The sequence below is a fragment of the Sphaerodactylus townsendi genome, linkage group LG05 (genome assembly GCF_021028975.2).
Source record: "Sphaerodactylus townsendi isolate TG3544 linkage group LG05, MPM_Stown_v2.3, whole genome shotgun sequence".
Lineage (NCBI taxonomy): Eukaryota > Metazoa > Chordata > Lepidosauria > Squamata > Sphaerodactylidae > Sphaerodactylus > Sphaerodactylus townsendi.
This window is the reverse complement of record NC_059429.1, coordinates 6,620,918-6,642,670: the sequence shown is the minus strand read 5'-3', so window position 1 is coordinate 6,642,670 and position 21,753 is coordinate 6,620,918. Positions and strand designations below refer to the sequence as shown.

Here is a 21,753-nt window from a genome sequence, read left to right as displayed (position 1 = left end):
CCAAACTCTTCTTCTTCTTCTTGGAAACGCCACAGGGTAGCTGTAACTCATCTGTGACTTGACGGCACTTTACAGCACCACGAAGTGCCGTGGGACTCCTGTTTGGCCACAGGAAAAAGTTTCTCTCCTGTAGGAGACTCAAAGGGGCTTACAATCTCCTTGCCCTTCCCCCCCCCCCACAACAAACACCCTGTGAGGTAGGTGGGGCTGAGAGAGCTCCGAGAAGCTGTGACTAGCCCAAGGTCACCCAGCTGGCGTGTGTGGGAGTGCACAGGCTAACCTGAATTCCCCAGATAAGCCTCCACAGCTCAGGCGGCAGAGCTGGGAATCAAACCCGGTTCCTCCAGATTAGATACACGAGCTCTTAACCTCCTACGCCACTGCTGCTCCAAGGCAAAGAGGTATTCAGAGGTGGTTTGCCGTTGCCTTTCTCTGCATCACAACCCTGGTATTCCATGGAGACACTTTAGGATTATTTTATTCCAGTTTAAGATCAAAGCCAGTTCCTCCAGATTAGATACACGAGCTCTTAACCTCCTACGCCACTGATATAGATTTATATCCCACCTTTCTCTCCTGTAAGGAGACTCAAGGCGGCCTACAAACTCCTTTCCCTTCCTCTTCCCACAACAGACACCTTGTGAGGCAGGCGGGGCTGAGAGAGTCCAGAGAGAACTGGCTCAAGGCCACTCAGCAGGCTTCATGTGGAGGAGTGGGCAAACAAATGTGGCTCACCAGATAAGCCTCTGCCACTCACATGAAGGAGTGGGGGAATCAAACCCGGTTCTCCAGATTAGAATCCACCTGCTTTTAACCACTACAGCACACTGGCTCTTTTAAAAAACAGAAAATGAAATGTGAGCCACTGGGATCTGAAAAACCCACAGCTTGGAGCAGCAGTGGCGTAGGAGGTTAAGAGCTCGTGTATCTAATCTGGAGGAACCGGGTTGGATTCCCAGCTCTGCCGCCTGAGCTGTGGAGGCTTATCTGGGGAATTCAGATTAGCCTGTGCACTCCCACACACGCCGCCAGCTGGGTGACCTTGGGCTAGTCACAGCTTCTTGGAGCTCTCTCAGCCCCACCTACCTGACAGGGTGTTTGTTGTGAGGGGGGAAGGGCAAGGAGATGGTCAGCCCCTTTGAGTCTCCTGCAGGAGAGAAAGGGGGGATATAAATCCAACTTCCCAAACCACTGCTGCACTGAAGACCTCCAAACTCTATCAGTATTTGAATGTGTGATACGTAGACGGAACCGTCAACCTGGATGTCCCAGGTTAGCCTGATCTTGTCAGAGCTCAGAAGCAAAGTATGGTCAGCCCTAGTGAGTTACTGGATGGGAGACCACCAAGGAAAATGGCCTGAAACGCAGAGGCAGGCAATGGCAAACAACCTCTGTATGTCACTTGCTTTGAAAACCCTACTGTGGGACTTATGGGGAAAATGGGGAAAATGGGGCTTCATCTCAGTCGAACCTTTGGGTGCTCCTAACCCAGTGGTGGCGAACCTATGGCACGGGTGCCAGAGGTGGCACTCAGAGCCCTCTCTGTGGGCACACACAGAGTCAAACCCCCCCCCCCCCCCGCACATCTAGGCTGGCCTGGGCCGCTGGGCTCGATTATTAGCATTAAACCTAAGACCAAGTTTTGGGGAAGAAGTGTAGGTAACCCTGATAAGCGCTGTTAAACCCCACTGATTTTCATGCGAAGAACTAAAGCATGATCCTTTACCTGGGAGTAAGCTTGGTTGCTGACAATGGCGCTTGCTTCTGAGTCAACCCTCCTAGGAGCAGCAGTGGTGTTAAGAGCTCTTGTATCTAATCTGGAGGAACCGGGTTGGATTCCCAGCTCTGCCGCCTGAGCTGTGGAGGCTTATCTGGGGAATTCAGATTAGCCTGTGCACTCCCACACACGCCAGCTGGGTGACCTTGGGCCAGTCACAGCTTCTCGGAGCTCTCTCAGCCCCACCCACCTCACAGGGTGTTTGTTGTGAGGGGGGAAGGGCAAGGAGATTGTCAGCCCCTTTGAGTCTCCTGCAGGAGAGAAAGGGGGGATATAAATCCAAACTCCTCCTCCTCCTCCTCCTCCTCCTCTTCTTCTTCTTCTTCTAGGGTCGTGATTCACCCATTGGAAGAGTTGCATGGTTGCTTCAAAGCAGAGCCACTGACTACCACCAAGCTTACTCCCGAGTAACGAACGCCTCGGAGCCAACCATTTAATGTAAACTAAAACCTCAGTATTCAGGTTGAATTGCCATGTTGGCACTTTGCGATAAATATAAGTGGGTTTTGGGTTGCAATTTGGGCACTCGGTCTCGAAAAGGTTCGCCATCACTGTCCTAACCATTCTTGATGAAAGGAGCCATTTTGCTGGCTTGGAGAGCAAGTTTTTTTCTCCGCTCTCGTCTCCCCAGCCACTGGGGACCTAACATTTGACAGGTGAACTAGAAGGGGATTGAATTAGACCCACTAGTTCACGTGCAGTGGATTTGCAGAAGGAGCAGCCCCTTCCAGCGTGGTTCAGTGGTTAAGAGCAGGTAGATTCTAATCTGGAGAACATGGTTTGATTCCCCACTCCTCCACCTGAGCAGCAGAGCCTTATCTGGTGAACCAGGTGTGTTTCCGCACTCCTACATTCCTGCTGGATGACCTTGGGCTAGTCACAGTTCTCTCAGAACTCTCTCAGCCTCACCTACCTCACAAGGTGTCTGTTGGGGGGAGAGGACGGGAAAGGAGCTTGTAAGACACCTTGTGTCTCCTTGCAGGAGAGGAAGGTGGGATATAAATCCAAACTCCTCCTCTTCTTCCCCCTCATTTCTTATATACCACTCTCTCCTTTTACGTTAGTTTACGACCCTTGATTAGACACTATACTCCTATTGATGCAGCCCAGAATCACATTGGCTTTCTTGGCTGCCGCATCACACTGCTGACTCATGTTCAGTTTGTTGGCTGTTCGCTGTGTTAATGTATTTTTAATTTTTTTAAAAAAAATTCTTTCCTGTAAAATAAAAGTTATTGTTAAAAAAACAGATATGTAGGCAGCATTTGAACATAGACTTATTCTTAGATATTTGGAAACTGATTATAGAAACACAGGTGCAGATAAACCACCAGTATTGTTATATTTTATCTTTACTTTTTGCATATATTTTTCTGTAGGCTTCTTTCTCTTTTTTGGTACGGAAATTTAAAAACGAACAAACCCATTTCACAGAAATGTTGGAGGCTAGATGGACCCGCCTCTGGGCTTCAGCTGGATATCAGCCATACTAAATTATCCTTAATTCAACATTATGGCCCATTGCCTTTTAAAACTGTTAGTCTGGAGTCCGATCAACAGCAATAGCAGGTGATGCTTAAATATACATTAAGTTTCCATTTGAAAGAGAACTTTTAAAAATGATGTGTTGTTGGTACATGACACCAGAAAAACTGGCAAAGATGTATAAAAATGTTTCAAATAAGTGTTGGAAATGTGAACATCAAAAAGGAAACTTTTTATCACTTACAGTGGATTTGTGGAAACGCTAAAGAATGTTGGAGGTCAATACCAGTAATACCCTGTTTCCCCGAATATAAGACATCCCCCAAAAATAAGACATAGTAGAGATTTTGCTGAAGTGCGAAATATAAGGCATCCCCCGAAAGTAAGACATAGCAAAGTTTTTGTTTGGAAGCATGCCCGACGAACAGAACAGAGAAAAATAAGACATCCCCTGAAAATAAGACATAGCGCATCTTTGGGAGCAAAAATTAATATAAGACACTGTCTTATATTCGGGGAAACACGGTAGGACCACAACTACTGTTGCACTCTGACTATAACAATTTTTCAAATGCGTAAATATCTATATACATGAGTTTATATCATTGTTCATATTTTTTATATTTCATTAGCTATAAATACAATCATTTCTTGTCAACACCATCCAACAGGTAAGTTCAACTTATTTTGAACAATTACAAAAAACAATTTTTAACAATTACAAAAAAAGTATATGAACAAGGATATAAACTCATGTATATAGATATACGCATTTGAAAAATTGTTATAGCCAGAGTGTAACAGTAGTTGTGGTCCTATTACTAATATTCACTGCTGCACCCCTTTTCTTATATGGAGGTCAATACCAACCATAATCCAGCTCTTTGAATCCATCACTCCTTGTCCTAGTCTCTGGAGCAGCAGAAAACAAGCTTTCTCCATCTTAAACAGGACATCTCTTCAAATATTTAAACATGGCTTTCACGTCATTCCTTAACAACATACCCAGTTCCCTAAACCTCTCCTCATAGAGCATGGAATCCAGATCTTTTACCTTTTTGAACAACCTTCTCTGGATCCATTTCAGCTTTTCAATATCCTTCTTGAATTATGGTGCCCAGAACTGGACACGGTATTCCAGGTGAGGTCTGGCCAATGCAGACCAGAGTGGTACAGTTACGACCCTTGATTAGACACTATACTCCTATGGATGCAGCCCAGAATCACATTGGCTTTCTTGGCTGCCGCATCACACTGCTGACTCCTGTTCAGTTTGTTGGCTATTAAGACTCCCAGATCACTTTCACATGTAGTGCAGTCAAGCCAGGTGTCACCCATCCTTTAATTGTGCATTTCATTTTTTCTGCCTAAGCGTAGTATCTTACAAGTATCTCTGTTAAAATTCATTTTGATAGTTTTGGCCCAGCGCTCCAATCTGTCCATTATCTGTTGGAACTGATGGACAGATCTCTTGAAAAGAAAACATGGAACTTTGCTTTTATATATGACAGCAGAAGCAAGAATAATATATACACCAAAAAAATCCCAATTATACCTGCAATTGAAGAATGCGGGTGAAGGTATAGAGCTGGCTGAGATGGCCAAGTTTAACTTCACTACTTAAAGAAAAAAAAATTAAGTTAATGGGCAACTGGAACCCTTTGATGGAATATTCAGACCAAACAGAAAATAAGAAATTGATGACTAGTGCTTTTTGAAGGTTAAGGGTTAAAATAAGATCCAACCGAGAAAAGTTAGACTTCTTAAAATTAATAATGATACTAAAGATTCAATTTCATTTTAATGCTTAATGAGCAAGTGCTGACAGTTTAGGGCAATGGTGGCGAACCTATGGCACGGGTGCCAGAGGTGGCACTCAGAGCCCTCTCTGTGGGCATGCGCAAACAGAGTGCCCCCCCCCCACACACATCTAGGCTGGCCTGGGCCGCTGGGCTCGATTATTAGCATTAAACCTAAGACCTAGTTTTGGGGAAGCAGTGTAGGTAACCCTGTTAAGCGCTGTTAAACCCCACTGATTTTCATGCAAAGAACTAAAGCGCGATCCTTTACCTGGGAGTAAGCTCGGTTGCTGGCAATGGGGCTTGCTTCTGAGTAAACCCTCCTAAGGTCGTGATTCACCCGTTGGAAGAGTTGCACGGTTGCTTCAAAGCCAAGCCACCGACTACCACCAAGCTTACTCCCGATTAACGCACGCCCTCGGAGCCAACCATTTTTTTCTAAACTGAAACCTCAGTATTCAGGTTAAATTGCCATGTTGGCACTTTGCGATAAATAAGTGGGTTTCGGGTTGCAATTTGGGCACTCGGTCTCGAAAAGGTTCACCATCACTGGTTTAGGGTTTAAGAGGGTTAACATTCAGTGCAGAAGAGACTGGAAGCTAATTTATGATTTGGTGAATTTTTGTCTTTGTGTGTATGTCGGATTTTGAATAGTACAGCTGGAAAAAGGACACCCTGTGTGGATTTTTGAGGGGGAGGGAAAATAGAAAATTGGCACTTACCGAAAAGCTTTGTAGATGGGCCGGAACCAGCAGACATAACTGCAGGGGCTGAAGCTGATCAACCAGAGGATGGCCAAGCCAAAATTCACACCGGAACCACCACCGATCCACCAAGCCAGGCAAGCAATGAGATTAACGCCCAACGTGATGGAGTAGACTGTGGAAGTAAAGATGAGGCCGGAAGGTGAGCAGACGCAGCAGGCTGAGGGATGGAGCCAGTGGTGGGATCCAAAAATTTCAGCAACAGGTTCCCATGGTGGTGGGATTCAAACAGTGGAGTAGCGCCAATGGGGCTGGGCGGGGCACGACGGGGGCGGGGCATTAATAATTTCTCTGTTGCTGTAAAAAACTCCTACTGTAAAAAAAAGTTCCTAATTTCCAGCTGGTATCTTTCTGTCCATAATTTAAACTCATTATAGCAAGTCCTATCGTCTACTGCCAACAGAAACAACGACTTCTCCTCTAATTGACTGCCTGTCAAATACTGAATACTTTCAAATACTTAATTTTGTTTCTAGAAATCAAAAGAAGGAGACTTTCCTTAAACAAGGAACTTTACCCTATTTCTAAAACATGTTTTTAAAACAGCCCATCAGGGAGAATGATCCCGTTTTCTACCTTCTCTAACCAGCCACATAGGAAACAACAGGACTTCATGATTTTTGGACCTAACGGAATTTCTAACGGAAAAGCAGACCCAATGAGTAACCCCTTCTCGGCACACACAGATAATTAGTAACCCACTCTCGGGAACTGGTGAGAACCTGCTGGATCCCACCTCTGGATGGCGCTTCCATACTCCATGGTGGGGCTGACCCTCATTTAGGCAGAACATGCACTTTCATGGCAAGGACACCAAATTCCAATCCAGCAACTCCCATTCAAGAGGCTGATGTTATTAGACAGCAGTCGGGACAAATGTAAGAATGCCCCCAGGTCTGCTCTGACAACCTGTTTTCGGCTAGATGCCTCTGGAAAACCACAGAGAGCCTTCCCCTCATGTCTCCAGCATCTGGTGTTCTGAGGTATAGTGCCTCTGAGCATGGAAGCTCCACTGAGCTACGAGGGCTCTCTGTCCACCCATTCCCTTTTCTCATCTAATTCTTATTTAAAGCCGCCAACCTTTGGCCAACAGTGGCTGCATTCCCCTCCCACCCCCCGTGGAGTGGAATCTGTGGAGTGACCAGTTTCTAGGAAGCCCTTAGGGGTGTGTACATCTGAAACAAATGATAAGATTCTGAACTCAGGAAATTCCAAGTTTGTTGATTTAACTTTTTTTAAATCTATGCCTCCTCTCCTGGGACCCTGCCCAAGGCAGCTTACAAAATGAAACCCAATACAAGCATAAAAATAGCACGGTTATTAAAACAGCGCATTTAGAATGCAGCGCAACGTGCGAAAAAGGGGGCAACCCACGTAGACCGTTCAGCGCTGGGGTGAACAATCCCGGACAGAAACGTGACAGCTGCATTTTGGACTGCCCCCATGCCCACCCCAAATTCAATTCATTGGATTTCACAGGCCCCCCCTCTCCTTCTGGCCTCAGGGTGGAGGCATACAATTTTCTCGACCGCTGCACTTCAACAGACTGTGCTAACATCTCTTTCTGAGACAGAGGATACCTAAGCCACCTTGAGTTTTGCAAGGAAAAAAGGCTGCTAATAAATGTTTTTAATTGATAATAATTAACTCAAACTGAAAACGTGATTTTGTCTTCCAAATGCATAGCGAAAGCATCACAGTGAGCCTGTAATTTTCCAGGTCTACACCTCAGGGGCTTGGGGCAAGAGCTTCCTCACAATCCTGTTGCTTTGAATGAATCATACCAGCTGGGCTAGACACGAGGGAGGCCTCTGTTTTACTCAAAAACCCATAACAGCAACTGAAATTCTAGCAGGAATCACTACTACAATTCTAAGCATCATTTTGCAATAATGAGGACTAGAGACTTCTTTAAAAACATGAAGAAGAAGGAGGAGGAGGAGGAGGAGGAGGAGAAGGAGGAGGAGTTTGGAGAGTCTGCAGGAGACTCTGTAGGAGACTCAAGGGGGCTTACAATCTCCTTGCCCTTCCCCCCTCACAACAAACACCCTGTGAGGTAGGTGGGGCTGAGAGCGCTCCGAGAAGCTGTGACTCGCCCAAGGTCACCCAGCTGGCGTGTGTGGGAGTGCACAGGCTAATCTGAATTCCCCAGAGAAGCCTCCACAGCTCAGGCGGCAGAGCTGGGAATCAAACCCAGTTCCTCCAGATTAGATACACGAGCTCTTAACCTCCTACGCCACATACACAAGCAAGAGCAGGTTAACATCCCTACCATATCCCAATACCCATACAGCCCTATCTGAATACAAAATATACAACACTAGCAGCAAAGCCCATTTTAAAAATGAATAAAAATGGGCTCTAGATGTGGGGGTGGAGGGAGAGGGCTGTGCAGTGTGGGAAACAGGGAAGGAGTGATCCTAGCTGAGCCCCACATGAAGGAAGGGAGGTGGAGGGGCCAATCCTTTGTGCTTCTCCCCCCCCCCCACCTTGTCTCCCTAGGCCTGCAGGTCTTGGGAAGGGAGGTGGGGGGGTGCTTGGAATGCGAGGGACACACTTCCAACCAAGGGGAGTCCTGCGCACCCATTGGCTGGAGGTTCATTGTCTGTCGGACATCACAAACCCTTAGCGAATCATGTTTAGGGATTCCCTGCCCAAGACGCCCCCCATAGTCCCCCCCCCCCCGCCCCAAGCAACTGTTATCTTGAACTTACAGATCCACAAATGATAGATCCTCCTCACCAGTGTCTGGTGATCGATCGGAATCTCGTCAGCAAAATTCTGGTAGAAGCACGGCTTCAGGGGGATGAATTTAGGGAGCGGGGGGAAGTTGTTTACTTTTTCTGCAGAGGAAAGAAGCCGAGAGAGAGAGGCAGAAAATGGCGGGCGTGAACGACCCCTCACAAAGACCTTGCTGACAGAACTTCCAAGTTGGGTGAAGAAAGAAGAAGAAGAGTTTGGATTTATCTCCCCCCTTTCTCTCCTGCAAGGAGACTCAAAGGGGCTGACAATCTCCTTGCCCTTCCCCCCTCACAACAAACACCCTGTGAGGTGGGTGGGGCTGAGAGAGCTCCGAAAAGCTGTGACTAGCCCAAGGTCACCCAGCTGGCGTGTGTGGGAGTGCCCAGGCTAATCTGAATTCCCCAGAGAAGCCTCCACAGCTCAGGCAGCAGAGCTGGGAATCAAACCCGGTTCCTCCAGATCAGAGTGCACCTGCTCTTAGCCACTGCTCTTAGCCACTACGCCACTGCTGCTCACACACACACACACCCATACACACACCACCACCACCGTGGGACACTCTGCTTTAAAGACAGGAGTACTGGTTTGCTGTGGCACGTGGGGCTGTGAACATGTGCTTGGTCTTAAAAAGTTGTGCCACAGTGAGTTTTGTACATATGGAGGGTTTGTCTGGAGGCTGACAGGGCTGCCTTTAAATTGAAGGAGGAGGAGGAGGAGAAGAATTTGGATTTATATCCCCCTTTCTCTCCTGTAAGGAGACTCAAAGGGGCTGACAATCTCCTTTCCCTTCCCCCCCCCCCCCACAACAAACCCCCTGTGAGGTAGGTGGGGCTGAGAGAGCTCCAAAGAACTGTGACTAGCCCAAGGCCCACCCAGAGGAGAGCCTCGGCTACTGCAAGATGTCATGTGCTGCCATCAGCTCTGCTGGAGGGAAGATTGAAGAATATGAAACGTGCTAAAAGAGTTTGTTCCTGTGACATGACTACGGTCGAAACACTTGACCATTCTCTGTTTCTATGCCCTAAATACAATAAGATACGCATGAAATACATGAATTCCATTTTCTTGCAATGTTCTCAGTGGCACGAGTGTTATAAGACACCCAATCTCCTGAACAGCTCTGATGTGCTCTTTTGTGAAACGGTTGCAAATTTTATACTGGAAATTAGTAATTTTAACTGCACTTCTTAACCTTGTTTTGTTTTAAAATTTTGCCCTGTTTTGTATGCCAATAAAGGCTTGTGTGTTGACTAGCCCAAGGTCACATAACTGGCATGTTTTGGAGTGCCCAAGCTAATCTGAATTCCCCAGATAAGCCTCCACAGCTCAAGTGGCAGAGAGGGGAATCAAACCTGGTTCCTTCAGATTAGAATGCACCTGCTCTTAACCACTACGCCACTGCTGAGGCTGTTTTGGCCTCCTTACCTGCCATTCTTTCTGTAGAAGCCACCTGCAGGTAGGTTTTTCCTCAAGCAGGACCTGGGGCGGGGGAGGGGGGGAGAGAGAGAAAGAAATGTGTAAACCACAGGAAAAACTAGGGTGGTCTGCCATCTCAGAGGCAGGTTCGGCCAGCAAATCTGTCTGGAAAAAAAAGGGATTTAATATTGTTAGCTGGCAGCTCTGGTACCAAATGTGCCTCCTAGAGAAGAAAACATTAAAAAGATTAGAAACAGAAGCCAACAGCCACAAGGTTCATTTATCCAATTCATTTATACCCCAACGGGGACCCAAAGAAGCTTCCACCGGTCTCCCCTCTTCCATTTTATCCTCACAACAACCCTCTAAGGTAGGCCCAAGTTCACCCACAGAGCTTCCACGGCACAAATTGGGGTTCAAACCCGGACCTTCCAGGCACTAGTAGTTCGAGACTCTTCATATTGTTTAGCGATTCACAACATTCCGCTTGATGTTAAGAGAGATAGACTCTAATCTGGAGAAACAGGTTTGATCCCCCCCCCACTCTTCCATGTGAGCAGCGGACTCTTATCTGGTGGACAGGATTTGTTTCCCCACTCCTCCACACGATGCCTGTTGCGTGACCTTGGGCAAGTCACAGTTCTCTCAGAACTCTCTGAGCACCACCTGCCACACAGGGTGCCGGCTGTGCGGACAGAAAGGGAAAGAAGTTTGTACACGACTCTGAGTCTCCTTAGAGAAGAGAAAGCTGAGGTATCGATCCAAACTCCTTTTTTTCAAGCCTCAGACTCCTGTAAATCATTCAGCATCAGCATCGTCGTAAACAAAACCTGAACTATGATCTATAGTCTATAGTCTATAGTCCAATGATCTACCTCCCTCCCTTTCCCTTCCGTCAAAACACAGATTGCAAGCTCCTTGGGGCAGAGACCAGTCCTTTTATTTATTTGGGAGTGCTGCCTTCTACCCCTTGGTAAAAATCCAATACAGATTGAAGATACCATATAAAATGCCAATAAGAACAGGCACCTAAAGCAGCAGTGGTGTAGTGGTTAAGAGCAGGTGCACTCTAATCTGGAGGAACCGGGTTTGATTCCCAGCTCTGCCGCTTGAGCTGTGGAGGCTTCTCTGGGGAATTCAGATTAGCCTGTTCACTCCAACACTCACCAGCTGGGTGACCTTGGGCTAGTCACAGTTCTTCTGAACTCTCTCAGCCCCACCTACCTCACAGGGTGTTTGTTGTGAGGGGGGAAGGGAAAGGAGTTTGTAAGCCCTTTGAGTCTCTTTGCAGGAGAGAAAGGGGGGGATATAAATCCAACTCTTCGTCATTATTCAGTGGTGGCCCCAAAACTGTGGAACAATCTCACAACCTGAAGTGTGTCAAGCATCTTCTTTACGTACATTTAGAAAACGATTTTCCCTGGCCTTTGGCTGATGAGTTGATTTCCCTCTTTCTGATAAAATGATTGTTTAAATGGGCATTGTAATGAGTTTTAATAAGTTTTATGGATTCTAAGTAAGTAGCGGGAGCCAGGCCTGACATTGTTACCGATTGTGTTTTGGGGAGAGCGGTTTATTAAGTCAAATTAATAACAACAACAACAACATTTATCTCGTGTTGTAACCTGCGCTGAGACCTTCAGGTAGAAGGTGGGCTAAAAATACATATACGTAAATTTAAAAATATGTGAGGAAAGGACAACAGCCACAGTTTGGTCACTTTAACTTCCAGGTTCGGTTCACACTTAATTTGATCTAGAACCTACTTATTTGTGTGATTTGATCTAGAGCCCACTTAGTTATTCTTTCAGTGGTCCACATTATTTCTGACCCCACATCTCGAAGGATGCTGGGCTGTCAGCTTCGCCCACGGGGCATGTCACACTTCCCGGCCCCCTCCAACCTGCAACAGGTGATCAGACCGCCAACCGCACAGGGCTGTTGTAAGGAAAGAGGCGGGAGAACAGACGCCCCAAAACCTGGAATAATCCCAGGCTGCAAGATGGATGCGCAAAGCAAAAAATTTGCTTGCACAGCTCAAATGCACCAGCACCCCTTAGAGCAGGGATAGAAATATACGGTATCCTAACAGTGCAATCTATATATTCTACAGTTAGGATGCGTGCACTTAAAAAAACCCCACCAAAGGCACACTCACCGCGTTTGAGCGAACACCCCCTGCCACTGCTCTTGCACGCACAAGTGTTTTGAGCGTGCAAAGTCTTCCTTGTATTAAATGCTTGTGCAAGCTCCTCCCCTTCGCTCTGCTGCCATCCAATCAGCTGTCTCCCTGACCCAACGGCCCCCCCCCCCGAGGGGACCCTCCCCCGCAATACGGCTCAGCCCACTCCACACCTGGCTTCTTTTTTCCGCCGACGCCGCTCCCAGCACCCGCCTCCGCTGCCCTCCGCTCTCGCCAAGGCCTCCTGGAGTGGCTGCCGCCCTGCCCGACGGGTGTTGTAGTTTATTGAAAGGCGCTTCACGTAGGCGACAACGAGCCCCAGGACTACAACTCCCGGCGTGCCCAGTGATAAGGGCGAGGCAAGCGACGACTGAGAGTCATGTGACGGGCGTAAGGGGGAGTGTGATGATTCGGGCGGCCGAGCGGCGAGAGGCTACGGTGGCCTGCGTGGGACAAACAGGTCCAGAATTCATTTTGGTTCCCCTGTTTCCCGGGAGAAATAGGAGGAACGTTCATGCAAGTTGTAATTCTTTGGAAGGAATGCCCCTGGAATCAATATAGTCATGTTGACAACAATTACTAGTAGTAATTACTACTACTTCTACTTGTTTTAGTCTGCTAAAGTTAAACCAATTAAAACTTTAATGTACCATAAAATACTCTTTATCTGTATGTGGAATGCCTGGAACGTTATATTAATATAACCCCAAGTTGCATGATGGAAGGCGCAAATCAAATGTCAGATTGCACAGTTCAAAAGCTCAAAACCCGACTGTCTCTTCAGAAAGATGGTATATAATTGCTTTAATTAGTATTATTAGTGTGTGTAATAATATAGTTAGTATGATTACCACTCACCAACCTTCACAAATTGTATTAATGGTAACAGCTGTTATCGTCACTGCAATTAAGATGTTAAGCAGGACTCCTCAAGCACCTTCATTTTGATCATAAACAGCTGGCGATTAGCAGCCTTCGCTTTTGGTTTGTTCTTAACATCTGGTGATTAGAGGCAGACTGACGTACATCTCCAGTTAAGGCTCAAGTATAAGGAGGAGGAGGAGGAGAAGAAAAGAAGAAGAAGAAAAGAGGAAGAAAAGGAAGAAGAAGAAAACAACAAGAAGAAAAGAAGAAGAAGAAGAAGAAGAGGGGGAGGGGGAGGGGTATGGATTTATATCACCCTTTCTCTCCTGTAGGAGACTCGAAGGGGCTTACAAACTCCTTTCCCTTCCCCCTTCACAACAGACACCTTGTGAGGTGGGTGGGGCTGAGAGAGCTCAGAAGAACTGTGACTACCCCAAGGTCACCCAGCTGGCATGTGTGGGAGTGCACAGGCTAATCTGAATTCCCCAGATAAGCCTCCACAGCTCAGGCGGCAGAGCTGGGAATCAAACCTGGTTCCTCCAGATTAGAATGCACCTGCTCTTAACCACTACGCCACTGCTGCTCCTTAGTTGATATGAAAGACCTTCGCCTGAGGCCCTGGGCAGCTGCTTCCACTCTGAGTAGGCAATACTTGATGGACCAGCAGTCTGAATCATTACATGGCAGCTTCCTGTGTATGGTGACAGTAACTAGTTTACATTTTTGTAAAAGGGGGATCAGGTTGAATTCATGGAAGACAATGTTGTGAAAGCATTTATAACGTCAAGACCTTCCCTTATGTTAGTCTAGTAGTGTGTTAGTTTGAAGACCTTCCCCAAAGTTATATATTCACATAGGCAGTTCGGTTAGATGGGGGTGCTTCCATTAACATGTTGGGAGTTGCTCCTTAGATTAAAGCTGTTTGAGCTACTCCTTATTCTTTTGGTCTCTTATTTTGGAACCCAGAAACATTACAGACGAGACTGTTAAGGACTGTGGGCCAGGCAGATTAAAAGGGAACCTCCATGTTCAGAGACAGCAAGAGTGCCAATGCTGGCGGGTGGGGGTGGGGTAGCTTTGGCCACCATTCTCTGCTTGTTGGCCTTTGGGGCAGTGGTGGGATCCAAAAATTTTAGTAACAGGTTCCCACGGTGGTGGGATTCAAACAGTGGCGTAGCGCCAGTGGGGTTGGGTGGGGCACAACGGGGGCGTGGCCGGGCATTCCGGGGGCGGGGCATTAATAATTTCTCTGTTATTGTAAAAACTCTTACTGTAAAAAAAAAGTTCCTAATTTCCAGCTGGTATCTTTCTGTCCATAATTTGAACTCATTCTAGCAAGTCCTATCGTCTACTGCCAACAGAAACAACTACTTCTCCTCTAATTGACTGCCTGTCAAATACTTAATACTTTCAAATACTTAATTTTGTTTCTAGAAATCAAAAGGATACTTTCCTTAAACAAGGAACTTTACCATGTTACTAAAACATGTTTTTAAAACAGCCCAGCAGGGAGAATTATCCCGTTTTCTACCTTCGCTAACCAGCTACATAGGAAACAACAGGGCTTTATGATTTTTGGACCTAGTGGAATTTCTAACAGAAAAGCAGACCCAATTAGTAACCAGCTCTCGGTTTACAAATAATTAGTAATATTACCCTCGGGAACTGGTGAGGTACTGCCCGGATACACTACCTCTGCCTTGGGGGCATCTCCTTGGCCACCACGAAAAACAAGGCAGACAACTGCTCCAGCAGAGCTAATCTCTTGTTCTTATGGGGGCACCCTGCCGTAATTTAGTGAGCGTCGTTTCCTAAGCCATGGCGTTCTCCAAGGTTCAAATTTTTCAAGGTGCTCGTTTTGTAGTGCTATTGGCAACATGAAAGAAACTTCGGCAAAACTTCGGTGCACCCGATCAGCCCCTTCCTATGCTGTGGTTAGGTCGTTACTTGAAAGGATGCCAGTTTTGAGTTGGGGAAGAATACCTGGAGATTTTGGGGATGAAGGAAGGTGGGGTTTGGGGAAGGGAAAGATCTCAGCAGGGTATGATGCGACGGAGTCTGCCTTCTAAAATGCCCACTTGCTCCAGCTGAACTAACCCAGTTGTTAACTCAGGAGCAAGGTGTAACTCCTTTCCGTCAGTACATCTTCAAGGTCGCTTCTCTAGTATTCCACAAAATGAGCGTTGCTGTCGATTCTGTCCTGATACAACTGATACACTTTCTCATATTCTGCTTCACTGTTCAAAATACAACAACATCAGAACTGATTTGAGAACTGTATTACCAACAGGATTTATGCTCCTTTCTGATAAGACAAAAATGCCTAAGCTTCTAAATAACTCTAATGTTGAAATCTCGGAAGCTGTTGCTATATTTTTACTCTGTGTACTGCAAGTTGTGCAATGATGATCTCCTTATTGTATTTGGAATTCGTGACACACACCGGTTTTATGCCTAATAAAGGTTTTGGATTTGGAACTCAGGAAAAGTGGCCATGCTGGCAGGGGCTGATGGGAATTGTAGTCCATGAACATCTGGAGAGCTGCAGGTTGCAGACCCCTGCCTGGTGATTGGCAAACCTACTTATTTGGCATCGGTGATATTTCTGCAGATGTGCAGGGCTTTTCTTCTATCCTTTTCCCCAAAGTGGCATTTGCAGGCTTTCTAGCAATTGTTCACAGTTGACACAGGACTGCTGCAACGCATCCCAGATTCTTGGAACTTAAGAAGTTGATTGACTAGCAGAAAAGACACCCCGTCTATCATTTTTTCACCCTGTAAAACACTTTATTGTGTTTGCCCCATAAGATTTTGTGAAATATACATCTCTCTCTATAGAATACATCTCATTGAAAAGTTTGATTTTAATACATGTTATATTATTTTGTTTAAAATTCATGAAAAATTCATCTCCCTCCCTCTTTTTTTTAAATAGACCGTTGCCAGCCCACCTCCTCGCATCTTAAAGTGGACTGGTCCCCAATAGGAAATGTAGGGGCTTTTTCTTTCTTTAAAAAAATAGAAATTACAATCTTTACACAACAAAACATTCAATGCAAACAGAAGCCGTTTTGTTAGCCTAAGGTCATTCCCCCACCCACCCCTGAAAGCCTGTCTGTTCCCTAACGCAAGAGTGAGTTTTGTGTTTTAAAAATGCATTCCATTTTTTCTTTCACCCCAAACATAAAAACAACATAAAACAGACCGCAATTTTTTTAGATTTCTCTTTTGCACCAACATTCACAAGAATAAATACATCATTAACCCATCTTTTTTTTCCTTTTCATACACAGTGTGAGGGTTACAGAGGTGATAAATATACATCTAAGTTTCCATTGCTTCAAAAATTATTATATAGATTATATATAATGTATTTATGGCGATCATCACTTTAGAAAGAATGACCACTCATAGCTTGGTTTCATTTTGTTCCTGATTGTCTTCCTGCGAACCCCCTGAAGCCCTGACCCCCTGACCCGAAAGGTCAGGCTCTGACCCTAAAGGTCAGGTTTGCTGTCTGGTTCCTTTTTCAAGTGCATGTTCAGAGCCATGAATAATGGAAAACTTGCACTTTAAACAAAAGAAAAAGAAAGCCAAGATTCTCAGAATGTGGAATTCTGTGCCAGGGTCCGTATCTTGGGGATATAGAGAATCCACTGTATGGCATCTACCTGTATCTTCCTTCTTGATTTCTCAGAATCCCATATTTATTCTGGCAAACAATAAGCTTATTTCTGTACTACTGACCTAAGCAGGTTTAATTGTCATGGCGTCCCCAAAGAATCATGGGAATTGTAGTGCGGTGAGGTGCCGAGAGTTCTATCAGAGACCACCAAGAATGGCTGCTAAACCAGTTCAACTGTGAATGTTGGGTCATTATGTCAAAATCCCTCCCAACCCATGTCATTTCCTGCTCCCAGAATCATTCTGCAATAACTGTTGGTTGTTCTGTACTGTTTCAATCCACTCTTCACCCCCTCCCATTGAGTTTCTTAGTTGAACGGTGTGTTGGCGACCGTTAAAAGGACGCGAGGGACGCATTTGTTGAAGTGAGAAACACCAAAAGCGTGAAACCCTGCTATTCCAAATATTGGAGATTTTGAACCTCTTACGGTGAGAATCTCTGATGAGACGATACGACGCGGCAGGGTTGCAGAATCAAACGCTTTCGGCGCGCCATCGCCGGATTTCTTTTATTCTTATCTGAAACCGATGGGAAAAGTGCATGAACAACATGTATAGGGGTGGGTGGGTAGACCCCACCGGAATCAGCACTGGGGCAATTAAATAACTCAAAATACCATCCTCATATTGTCATTATTCTAAAACCGATAACTTGGTACAATTTCAGGATTTTTTTTTTGTTTAAATACTGTCAAATACACCCTTCTTTAAACGATACCTTAATTGGTGTTCAGCTCCAGCAATACAAGGTTAGTAAAGTGCTTTATTAGAAACATAGGAAGGAGAAATTTGCTTTGGGCCTTAATTCAGCAAGCAAGGATTAAGTCTTTCCCAATTTAAAGAGTTTCCTGGCTTTTTGCAGAATGAAATGAAGAATGACCCTCATCCTGTGTCTCATTTAGATAATGCCATTCATCTTGGGGGGGTGGGGGGTGGGGGTTTAATACTGTTTCCCTCAACACTGCAGCACACCCATCTCTGCAGCGCTAAATAACTATATTAATGGTAACACAGAGAAATGCAGTTGCTCTTTTCCATTAGCTTCCTCATATTAATGCCTTGGGGGAAACCAATCTGATAGTGGAATTTTTCGCATTCTCGTTTTGCTCTCTTGGGGTGGAAGAGTTCTGCTCTGCATGTGTTTTGCTCCCTCTAGTGGTCAAATCAATATCAAAAAAGTTTATATTCAGCATAAAAACCTGCTGTTTAAATCTGCAGGGATATGCTGCATTGAAACTTGTATGAATTGACCACTAGAAGGCCCAAATGAGCGGAACTGAACCTTCTTGCCCAAGAAACAGAAATTTAGAAGAGGTCAAAATGAGAATGCGAAAAAAAAACCATTATGACTGGATGGGTGAAAGAAAAGTCACAACCCTGCTGGCAGGACAAAGTGGGCTGTGCAGGGGCGTAATGCCCATTGGGCAAGGTGGGCAGCTGCCCAGGGCACTACCTTGTGGGGGGCATCAAAATGCTGGGTTCGTTTGGGGGTATTTTTAGTGGTTTTCCATTTGTGGCCTGCAGGGGGCGCAGTTTTTAGGGTAGTGACACCAAAAGTTCAGCATATCATCAGGAGACTGTCCTTATGCTACCCCCCAAGTTTGGTGAGGTTTGGTTCAGGGAGTCCAAAGTTATGGACTCCCAAAGGGGGTGCCCCATCCCCCATTGTTTCCAATGGGAGCTAATAGTAGATGGGGCTACAGTTTTGAGGGTCCATAACTTTGGACCCCCTAAACCAAACTGCACCAAACTTGGGGGGGGGGGGTCCCATCAGGACAGTATCCAGATGATACGCTGAAATTTTGGTGCTTATTTGTCTAAAAATGCACCCCCTGCAGGTACCAATGTCCTGGTGCAAAAAAAATTTGGTCGTGGTGGAGTGGCCGTCCATGGGAGCGGGGGGGGGGGGGCATCCAACTCAGGTTTTGCCCAGGGCTACAGTTTGCCTTGTTACGCCCCTGGGGCTGTGACCAAGAAAAGCTCATATTGGAATAAATGTGGTTGATCTTTTGGGTGCTGCTGGCTTTTGCTGTCGTTTTGCTACTACCAACTAGATGGCCACCCCTCTGCAATCGCCGCAAAGAATGGCAATTCTGACTTTGCAGTGCAACTGGAAGCGGAAAGGGTTGAGATGGAAAAACAAGGAAGGAGGAGTCCCTAAAAGCACAGCCTGTCAAGTTCCCTGGGCTATGCCGGCAAATGCAAGAACATCAATACTTGGGCGCTGTGTGGTTTCCGGGCTGCATGGCCGTGTTCTAGCAGCATTCTCTCCTGACGTTTCGCCTGCATCTGTGGCTGGCATCTTCGGAGGATCTGATGGTAGGAATGGAAAGCAAGTGGAGTATATATATACTGTGAGGTCAATAGGTGAGGCCGTCTGAATAGAGTAGCCTGGCATGTGAGTCACAGAGAAGTCTGTAGCATGGGAGTAACAATGAAGATAGCAAGGTCAATAGGTGGATCTAAATAGAAGTATCCTGGTCTTTGTTCCTGTGTCTTGGAACAATTTCTCCCCGTAGAGATGTTCAATGTATTGTCGAAGGCTTTCACGGCCGGAATCACTGGGGTGCTGCGTGGTTTCCGGGCTGCATGGCCGTGTTCTAGCAGCCCACCCCCCCCCCCCCCCCCCCCCCCCCCCCCCCACCCCCCCCCCCCCCGCACCCCCCCCCCCCCCCCCGCCCCCCCCCCGCCACCCCCCCCCCCCCCCACCCCCCCCCCCCCCCCCCCCCCCCCCCCCGCGCCCCCCCCCCCCCCCCCCCCCCCCCCCCCCACCCCCCCCCCCCCCCCCCCCCCCCCACCCCCCCCCCCCCCCACCCCCCCCCCCCCCCACCCCCCCCCCCCCCCACCCCCCCCCCCCCCCACCCCCCCCCCCCCCCACCCCCCCCCCCCCCCACCCCCCCCCCCCCCCACCCCCCCCCCCCCCCACCCCCCCCCCCCCCCACCCCCCCCCCCCCCCACCCCCCCCCCCCCCCACCCCCCCCCCCCCCCACCCCCCCCCCCCCCCACCCCCCCCCCCCCCCACCCCCCCCCCCCCCCACCCCCCCCCCCCCCCACCCCCCCCCCCCCCCACCCCCCCCCCCCCCCACCCCCCCCCCCCCCCACCCCCCCCCCCCCCCACCCCCCCCCCCCCCCACCCCCCCCCCCCCCCACCCCCCCCCCCCCCCACCCCCCCCCCCCCCCACCCCCCCCCCCCCCCACCCCCCCCCCCCCCCACCCCCCCCCCCCCCCACCCCCCCCCCCCCCCACCCCCCCCCCCCCCCACCCCCCCCCCCCCCCACCCCCCCCCCCCCCCACCCCCCCCCCCCCCCACCCCCCCCCCCCCCCACCCCCCCCCCCCCCCACCCCCCCCCCCCCCCACCCCCCCCCCCCCCCACCCCCCCCCCCCCCCACCCCCCCCCCCCCCCACCCCCCCCCCCCCCCACCCCCCCCCCCCCCCACCCCCCCCCCCCCCCACCCCCCCCCCCCCCCACCCCCCCCCCCCCCCACCCCCCCCCCCCCCCACCCCCCCCCCCCCCCACCCCCCCCCCCCCCCACCCCCCCCCCCCCCCACCCCCCCCCCCCCCCACCCCCCCCCCCCCCCACCCCCCCCCCCCCCCACCCCCCCCCCCCCCCACCCCCCCCCCCCCCCACCCCCCCCCCCCCCCACCCCCCCCCCCCCCCACCCCCCCCCCCCCCCACCCCCCCCCCCCCCCACCCCCCCCCCCCCCCACCCCCCCCCCCCCCCACCCCCCCCCCCCCCCACCCCCCCCCCCCCCCACCCCCCCCCCCCCCCACCCCCCCCCCCCCCCACCCCCCCCCCCCCCCACCCCCCCCCCCCCCCACCCCCCCCCCCCCCCACCCCCCCCCCCCCCCACCCCCCCCCCCCCCCACCCCCCCCCCCCCCCACCCCCCCCCCCCCCCACCCCCCCCCCCCCCCACCCCCCCCCCCCCCCACCCCCCCCCCCCCCCACCCCCCCCCCCCCCCACCCCCCCCCCCCCCCACCCCCCCCCCCCCCCACCCCCCCCCCCCCCCACCCCCCCCCCCCCCCACCCCCCCCCCCCCCCACCCCCCCCCCCCCCCACCCCCCCCCCCCCCCACCCCCCCCCCCCCCCACCCCCCCCCCCCCCCACCCCCCCCCCCCCCCACCCCCCCCCCCCCCCACCCCCCCCCCCCCCCACCCCCCCCCCCCCCCACCCCCCCCCCCCCCCACCCCCCCCCCCCCCCACCCCCCCCCCCCCCCACCCCCCCCCCCCCCCACCCCCCCCCCCCCCCACCCCCCCCCCCCCCCACCCCCCCCCCCCCCCACCCCCCCCCCCCCCCACCCCCCCCCCCCCCCACCCCCCCCCCCCCCCACCCCCCCCCCCCCCCACCCCCCCCCCCCCCCACCCCCCCCCCCCCCCACCCCCCCCCCCCCCCACCCCCCCCCCCCCCCACCCCCCCCCCCCCCCACCCCCCCCCCCCCCCACCCCCCCCCCCCCCCACCCCCCCCCCCCCCCACCCCCCCCCCCCCCCACCCCCCCCCCCCCCCACCCCCCCCCCCCCCCACCCCCCCCCCCCCCCACCCCCCCCCCCCCCCACCCCCCCCCCCCCCCACCCCCCCCCCCCCCCACCCCCCCCCCCCCCCACCCCCCCCCCCCCCCACCCCCCCCCCCCCCCACCCCCCCCCCCCCCCACCCCCCCCCCCCCCCACCCCCCCCCCCCCCCACCCCCCCCCCCCCCCACCCCCCCCCCCCCCCACCCCCCCCCCCCCCCACCCCCCCCCCCCCCCACCCCCCCCCCCCCCCACCCCCCCCCCCCCCCACCCCCCCCCCCCCCCACCCCCCCCCCCCCCCACCCCCCCCCCCCCCCACCCCCCCCCCCCCCCACCCCCCCCCCCCCCCACCCCCCCCCCCCCCCACCCCCCCCCCCCCCCACCCCCCCCCCCCCCCACCCCCCCCCCCCCCCACCCCCCCCCCCCCCCACCCCCCCCCCCCCCCACCCCCCCCCCCCCCCACCCCCCCCCCCCCCCACCCCCCCCCCCCCCCACCCCCCCCCCCCCCCACCCCCCCCCCCCCCCACCC

General features: G+C 51.4%; 2 protein-coding genes across 7 annotated transcripts in view; both read right to left on the bottom strand.

Moving 5' to 3' along the window:
* The window catches only part of ATCAY (ATCAY kinesin light chain interacting caytaxin), a 602,799-nt gene that overhangs the window by 61,477 nt on the left and 519,569 nt on the right, over window positions 1-21,753 (bottom strand). The window lies entirely within an intron of this gene.
* LOC125433945 (secretory carrier-associated membrane protein 4-like) lies at window positions 4,683-12,372 on the bottom strand. 2 transcript variants are annotated; one of them, XM_048498898.1, is made up of 5 exons: window positions 12,339-12,372; window positions 9,993-10,046; window positions 8,540-8,668; window positions 5,784-5,940; window positions 4,683-4,881 (listed from the first exon to the last, which is right to left on the bottom strand). In XM_048498898.1, exons 2-5 carry the CDS (start codon window positions 9,997-9,999, stop codon window positions 4,812-4,814), a joined length of 363 nt encoding a protein of 120 aa, XP_048354855.1. In that variant the 5' UTR covers window positions 10,000-10,046; window positions 12,339-12,372; the 3' UTR covers window positions 4,683-4,811. The 2 variants fall into 2 exon arrangements, with proteins under 2 accessions (XP_048354855.1, XP_048354856.1); XM_048498899.1 differs by lacking the exon at window positions 12,339-12,372 and adding an exon at window positions 12,142-12,152.

Coding starts and splice junctions, on each gene's coding strand:
- LOC125433945 (XM_048498898.1), bottom strand. Junction 5,941..8,539: donor GATCTATCATTTGTGGATCT/GTAAGTTCAAGA, acceptor TTACTTCCACAG/TCTACTCCATCACGTTGGGC. Junction 4,882..5,783: donor CCCATCTACAAAGCTTTTCG/GTAAGTGCCAAT, acceptor TTTTTCTTTAAG/TAGTGAAGTTAAACTTGGCC.